At 32.8% G+C, this 6,640-nt stretch overlaps 1 protein-coding gene across 2 annotated transcripts; it reads left to right on the top strand.

Annotated features, from left to right (window-relative positions):
- The first annotated feature begins 73 nt into the window (after positions 1 to 73).
- On the top strand, positions 74 to 5,612 carry LOC125503479 (scoloptoxin SSD14-like). 2 transcript variants are annotated; one of them, XM_048663902.1, is made up of 7 exons: positions 74 to 316; positions 377 to 574; positions 743 to 992; positions 2,862 to 3,052; positions 3,621 to 3,861; positions 4,967 to 5,080; positions 5,189 to 5,612. In XM_048663902.1, the coding sequence occupies exons 1-7, from the start codon at positions 111 to 113 to the stop codon at positions 5,330 to 5,332; spliced, it is 1,344 nt and encodes a 447-aa protein (XP_048519859.1). In that variant the 5' UTR covers positions 74 to 110; the 3' UTR covers positions 5,333 to 5,612. The 2 variants fall into 2 exon arrangements, with proteins under 2 accessions (XP_048519859.1, XP_048519860.1); XM_048663903.1 differs by lacking the exons at positions 4,967 to 5,080; positions 5,189 to 5,612 and adding an exon at positions 4,510 to 4,746.
- The last annotated feature ends 1,028 nt before the right edge of the window (positions 5,613 to 6,640 follow it).

Here is a 6,640-nt window from a genome sequence, read left to right as displayed (position 1 = left end):
ACACATAAAAACTGATGATGGTGGAAAAATACACCGAAACGTATTTTAATTGATAAATAGAGACAATAAATGACTGAAACCCAGGAATTAATTTTTATATTTATATATTTATGTTGGGATGTTTAGGGGCTTTGGCTGTAGCAGTACCAGGAGAACTGAAAGGATACTGGGAACTGTATAAGCGATTTGGCACCTTGGAGTGGAAAGATCTGGTTCAACCTGCTGTAGACTTGTGCAACAAAGGCTACATCATGACCAAACATCAATACAATGCCTTTTTCAAAAACAAGCTAGATGATGAAGATACCAACTTCAAGTAATTGCTGGAACGAATTTTAACGTCGCATTCTACTTAATTTATGCTATTTAATTGCAGCGAATGGTTCAAAGATAAAAACAACGAATATAAAAAATATGGCTCGCGAATAGTGCCAACGAAGTTGTGCAAAACTTTGAGCTTGATCGCAGTGAATGGTGGAGATGACTTGTACAATGGTACACTAGCTAAAATGTTCTTGGATGATTTGAAAGAAGCTGGAGGGATAATCACATCCGAAGATTTAGAAAAATATGAGTGAGTATGAAAATTTAATAATAATATCGATGAATGGTTTTGCGAAAACTCAGTTGCTAAGTTAGTTAAGGTTAGCAAAAGCTGTTCTTAATTTATGTTTTAATATAAACGTTTTTTAATATTGCAAAAGAGTTTTAAGATAAACTTTTTAAATTATTTTCTTTTTAGGGCAGAGTGGATGGACCCAATTAGCATAAAATTCAGCACTCAAGAAACCGTTTACACATCTCCACCTCCTGGTTCCGGCGCTATTTTAACTTTAATTCTGGGCATTTTGGACGGTTACCAGTTCGACAGGGACAACATAGAAGATTTGAACTCGACAGTACTTACTTATCATCGAATCATTGAGGCTTTCAAATATGCGTATGCCAAAAGAACTGAACTAGGAGATACGAATTTTGTTAATATAAGTGATGTGAGTATATGGCTAAAGAAAATGTTGAATCGGAAAAACATAACTAAAACAAAAATCATGCAATTTCCGTAAACGTAAAATGGAGTGCAAAGTGCATATAAATGTAATCAGGAAATGCTCCGTTACTGACCTAGAGTGTTGAAGAGCGAAAACTATTTTCGTTTATCGTGTTTTGCGCTCATGAATGTACCTTTAAAAACATTGAAACTCCTTGTTCGATTTAGAAACGTTTGGTTACTGAATTTTTGTATCTATGAGAGTTTCTGAGCAAAAACTTACAAAGCAATTTTCCATCAATATTCTATGATAATATTCTCTAGAACTGGAGAAAATAGTTTGAAATATATCAGTAACAACTTTGACTCAACTTGAAACAATTTTAAAATTTGAAAAAAACGATTCTCAAAAAATGTTTACCGTTAATTATCAGGTTTTTGTCTCGCCGCACAAACATTCCGGAAAATGACGCAGAGTCGCTTAGAACCCACCAACCTTTTTTCGGCTGTCCTATTTGCCGATGAACGTTATTTCACTAAAAAGCGATCGACAAGCGAATATTCATAGTTTGGACACTGTGGAGTGAAGAAAATACAAATTAATTGCGAAATTTCAAATTCACAAGAATAAATGTCAATTAATATTCGGACTGAAATCATCCAAAATATCATAAAATATGATATTGCAATTCCCAAGTAACTAAATCAGGGCACATTTCTATGGTTTTTGAAAAACAGCGTGGCAGAAAAGTTTCCAGTTCTGATAAGAGAATCCAATGAAAAATACGGAGATAATTGCGCTTTTATCACCATATTTTGGTGTTTACCTCTGGAATCATGGGAAAAAAATCGGTTATAAAGAATCGAAAGAAAACAACAGCCAGCTCAAAAAGCGAACTACCTAAAGAGCATTTGCAACAAAATGAGCTTTTCAATGAAGAATAAATCTGCTTGTTGTGCTGATGTGATTGTGAAGCTCATGGCACCCGTTACCACCATTTCTTTACAGTACAAAAATTAAGAAGTTTTTTGGTAGCTGCTTACAAGGAATAGCTGTAATTCTGATTTTGCTTACAACGAAAAAGTCGATTCAATGCCTTTCTAGCTACATCATGTTTGCACGAAAACGTTTAGGTAGAGCGAAATCCAAGTTTTTAAGATACGTTCGTTAGGGCCGCAAGACTGCAGACGCAAAAAAATCATATAGTTCTTCAAAAGTTTATAATACCTGAATTAACAATAGCATAAAAATCATTAAGTCGAAAGAAGTAAAATCCTAATCGAATAAAGAATGCGAACAAACTGAAATATTCTAGCGTTTCTAATAAACAAACGGCATCCATTAAACAGTATTGAACAAAAGATAATATATATAAAATTTGAATTTATATAGAATGTTGAATTGCCCAGCAAAGTTTCGAGAAAGTCAAAAGATATTAAAATTAATAAAACCTGCTCTTTGACAAAAAATTGATATAATTATAAATTAAAATGGTCGTTTCAATACTGATCAACTTCTTATTCTGATAAATTTCGATATTGTCAAGAAAGGCTACTTTACGGAGCTAGAGAAAATAATATATCATGATTACATTTTACGTTGATCACCATGCAGAACGTTATATGATTTTTTTCCTTAGAGTTCTTAATATAATACTACAAAAGGTTTTCTATGCGGCTACAACGTAAATCGACCTAATATAATATACGTTCAATAACCCAGAAAAAACATCTGAAACATACATTAAAAAATTATTTTACAAAAATATCAACACATGATAAAGTCCATGCTAATGTTTCATATTGATTTAATTAAGACTTTATATAGAAATATTTTAACTACTGTTAACTGAAATTATTCTTATTATTTCAGCTCTTATCAAATTTAACGTCACAAGAATACGCACATAATATAAGAAGTAAAATAATGGATAATACAACGTTTCAAGATCCAAAACACTACGGTGCCGTATTTTACGACAAGGGCGATCATGGGACTGCCCATATTTCGATTATAGATCAGAATGGTGATGCCATATCCATCACCAGTTCCATAAATCTCTTGTAAGTAGATATCCAAATATTCTAAATTTATAAAGTTTTAAAAAATCCTCCATAAAACGTGTTGCTCGAAATTTAATCAAAATATCTTGTTTGTTTTATTTAATTATCATACTTTTCATTTTCCTTGCAATCAAAACAAGCCTTACAGTATTATTTGCCATTTAGAGGGTCGAATTGATAGGAACTCTTTGTACATTTTTATTTGATAGAATGCACTGCTTCAAGATTTACATATACCTCTGGATGACCCTGCATATTTCGAGCAAATATTGTTAATTATTTATTTTCGCAAATTTGGATAAATGTACTTATTTATGCAGAATTTTTAATGTAAGACTTTCTCAGCATTAAGCCCAAAATGGGACTGGTTGATAAGTTGCAATAAATACTTCAAATGAAGATTGTATATTTTATAAATTGTTTCAATTTACATGGAAGAACACGATTAGTTTAAAATAGAAATAGGTTTTGTCATAAATTTAAAATTTTTAAATTTCGTTTATTTAGTTGCCTGGGGTTCATACTATTATCTGGTTTATTGTTTTTATTTGGTACTATTTCATTTTAGCTTTGGCAATGGAATGACATCAAAACAGACGGGGATAATCTACAATAGCGTAATTGACGATTTTTCTTTTCCCTATTTCAAAAACTACTTCGGGCTTCCGGGATCTCCAAACAACAAAATGCAACCGGGAAAACGTCCATTATCGTCTATGAGTCCAACGATTATTGTTGATAAAGATGGGGATGCAAAAATGGTTGTCGGTGCCTCGGGAGGCACGGTAATTACCTCAACAGTGGCTTGGGTAAGAATATATAAATTGTTCAAAACATGCGTATTTACAAGTCTGAAATATTTTAAGTCGATGCATTTCTTGCGAGAGGTTTTAGGTAATAGAACCAGTAGTTTCAGATATATTTCCTTGATAAGTCATCTCCCAAGATTGATTAGTTTCCCACCCTCTGGATGTTAAAATTGTCATTTCTTTAACTGCTATGTGAGAAAATGAAACTTTCGGCATTATTATAGCCGTCCATGGTTATAGCATAAGTAGATACAGACTTTGGGAGTGTAGTTTTCATACGAAACTCTATAAGCTAATAAAATCGCCACCGAATTTGGGGCTGCCTGCAATTAACACATCTCGAACTTTGTACCTACTAACTAGATTATTTCATAGGGAAATTCAAATAAAATTCCGTTAAAATTTAGCTTTAATTGAATACGTTTATGAAAAGGTGAAATAGCTTAAAAGTCTGGGAATATGATATATTATGGAGATATAGTATGTCTATACTCACTGTAAATGTAAATCATACCATAGATTCCTCGGCGAAATCATGATTTTTCAATGAATCAAGTATTTAACGCGATTTGCCTGACCCCAAAATAAAGGGGTCACAATAAAAATTTAAAAAATGGAAATAAAATAGTTATTTTGCTTATTTTGTAGACGATCAATGGTGATACTCCCTCTTCTTATCTTCTGCAGGGCGCGGTGAAAGGTTGCCGTACGTAGTCTCTGTCCTTTCCGCTTTTTCTTTTGTAGCAACAAATCATTTTTAAACTGAAAAAACTATCACACATTGGGGCAAGTGCGAGGAACAAAGAAGATTGAAGCACCGCTATTTTACCTTAAGGCAGAATTACTGGCTATAAAACTATGGCCAGGGAGTCTGACGCGAATATGTGGGGAGACTTTGTATTTGTATTTTGTACAAAGCAGAGGTGGTGTTGACTCAATAAAGCACATCTCCTAGCTTACCATACTTATACTGCCACCTTCTGCAATGAATGCATCGGCTTACCAAACAGACTGTATAATAATGAATTATCTTTAACAAAAACAGCAAAATTGCACTCTTGGTATTATGAACTCGTGTATTAACTTACAAACTTTTTCATCACAGACCATCATTAGATCTCTGTGGTTTGAGGAAAATGTTAAGGAAGCTGTTGATGCGCCCAGAATCCATCATCAGCTTTATCCGATGCAAATAATGTATGAATATGGCGTGTTACAGGTAGGAAGCGAGATTACTTATAAATATCAAGTAATTTTAAATCTGACAAATTTGAAGAATAGAACTGAAGAATTGACATTAGTTTTGATAAATGTTCTGTTTTTTCAGCAAGTTTTGGATGGTCTTAAAGCCCTAGGCCACAAAATGCAACGGAATTTGTCATCAATTGTTTGCGCGCTTAAGAAAGAAAACGGAAAAATAACTGCAAATGCTGATTACCGGAAGGGCGGAGATGTATACGGATTGACCTAAGAAATGTATCAAAACACGCTTAAAAGTTTAGTTTAATAAACATTTTTATTATGTAGGACACTCATTATTAATATACACACTAATCATTAAATTAAGTCTATTCGACTTAGTATTGTTATTATTTGATCATGTAAAATTTGTTAAAAGTGTGCATATTTTTCTTTAAATATTTGTTAGCTTCAATTTTTGCTATGGAGGGAAGAATTTTCTACTACTATCTATAATTAAAAAGCAATGTGATATAATAGGGTAAAAATAAACATTAAAGTTTGAAAGCAAATTAATTGAGCTATTTAATTAAATAGTTCATATTTTATCAATTTGTTTAATATTTTTTAATATTTAATATTTAATTACACTGTCTATTCACTGAGATTTGAAATCCACGCCATTCACTTTTAGGGGTAGCTGGCGCAAAGCTATTGGCTTTACTAGAAGAATCCGAGTAAAATAGATTATAAACAGGGTGTCGCATAAGCATATGATCGAACCAGTACTGGTATATGTATGTTGGTTCAAAAGAGGACGATCTGACCTAACTTCCCAGATAGCATTTGATATTCTATGAATATCCCAGAATGTTCAAAAAATATACAGAACATTGCGGGAATATCCTGGGAATATACATGGTTGAACATTCCTAACATGAACGTTCGTGGAATATACATGCATGTATATTCATCACAGTTCATAAAAAGTATATCCTAGGTAGGTACATATTGGGTATATGTGCAGATAAACATGCCAGAACATTGCGGGAATATCCTGGGAATATACATGGTTGAACATTCCTAACATGAACGTTCGTGGAATATACATGCATGTATATTCATCACAGTTCATAAAAAGTATATCCTAGGTAGGTACATATTGTGTATATGTGCAGGTGAATATACCTAGTATGTTTAAAACAAATATTCCGGTAATATACATGATTGTATATCTACGGTAAAATTTATCGAAAATAAATTTTGCGTGTAAGGGTACGTACGAGTACAAGAGTTTATATGAACTTTTCTTTTTAAATGCGTCAACGTTATAATTTTATTGAGCAATATTAATAAAATTTCTATATTACTCAAATAATATTTATCCGGAGCTAACAGTTCCCACCCTATGAAATTCAAACAATTAAAGTGCATATAACAAATTCAAATTACCCGCTTAGTGTGTACACGGATTACGTCCGGCTATAACGTGACATTCGAGAGTTACAATGAGAGCGGACCAATGAGAATCATCTTTCACGCAGTGCTGCTTGGCGGTAACGCCAAAGCTCTCAGAATTTCTGAAAAGCTGCAAAGCTTA

The sequence above is a fragment of the Dendroctonus ponderosae genome, unplaced genomic scaffold (assembly GCF_020466585.1).
Source record: "Dendroctonus ponderosae isolate FM_Combo_2020 unplaced genomic scaffold, Dpon_F_20191213v2 Dpon_F_20191213_2, whole genome shotgun sequence".
NCBI classification, from domain to species: domain Eukaryota; kingdom Metazoa; phylum Arthropoda; class Insecta; order Coleoptera; family Curculionidae; genus Dendroctonus; species Dendroctonus ponderosae.
The sequence above is the reverse complement of the archived record's forward strand: the minus strand, read 5'-3'. Positions and strand labels throughout refer to the sequence as shown.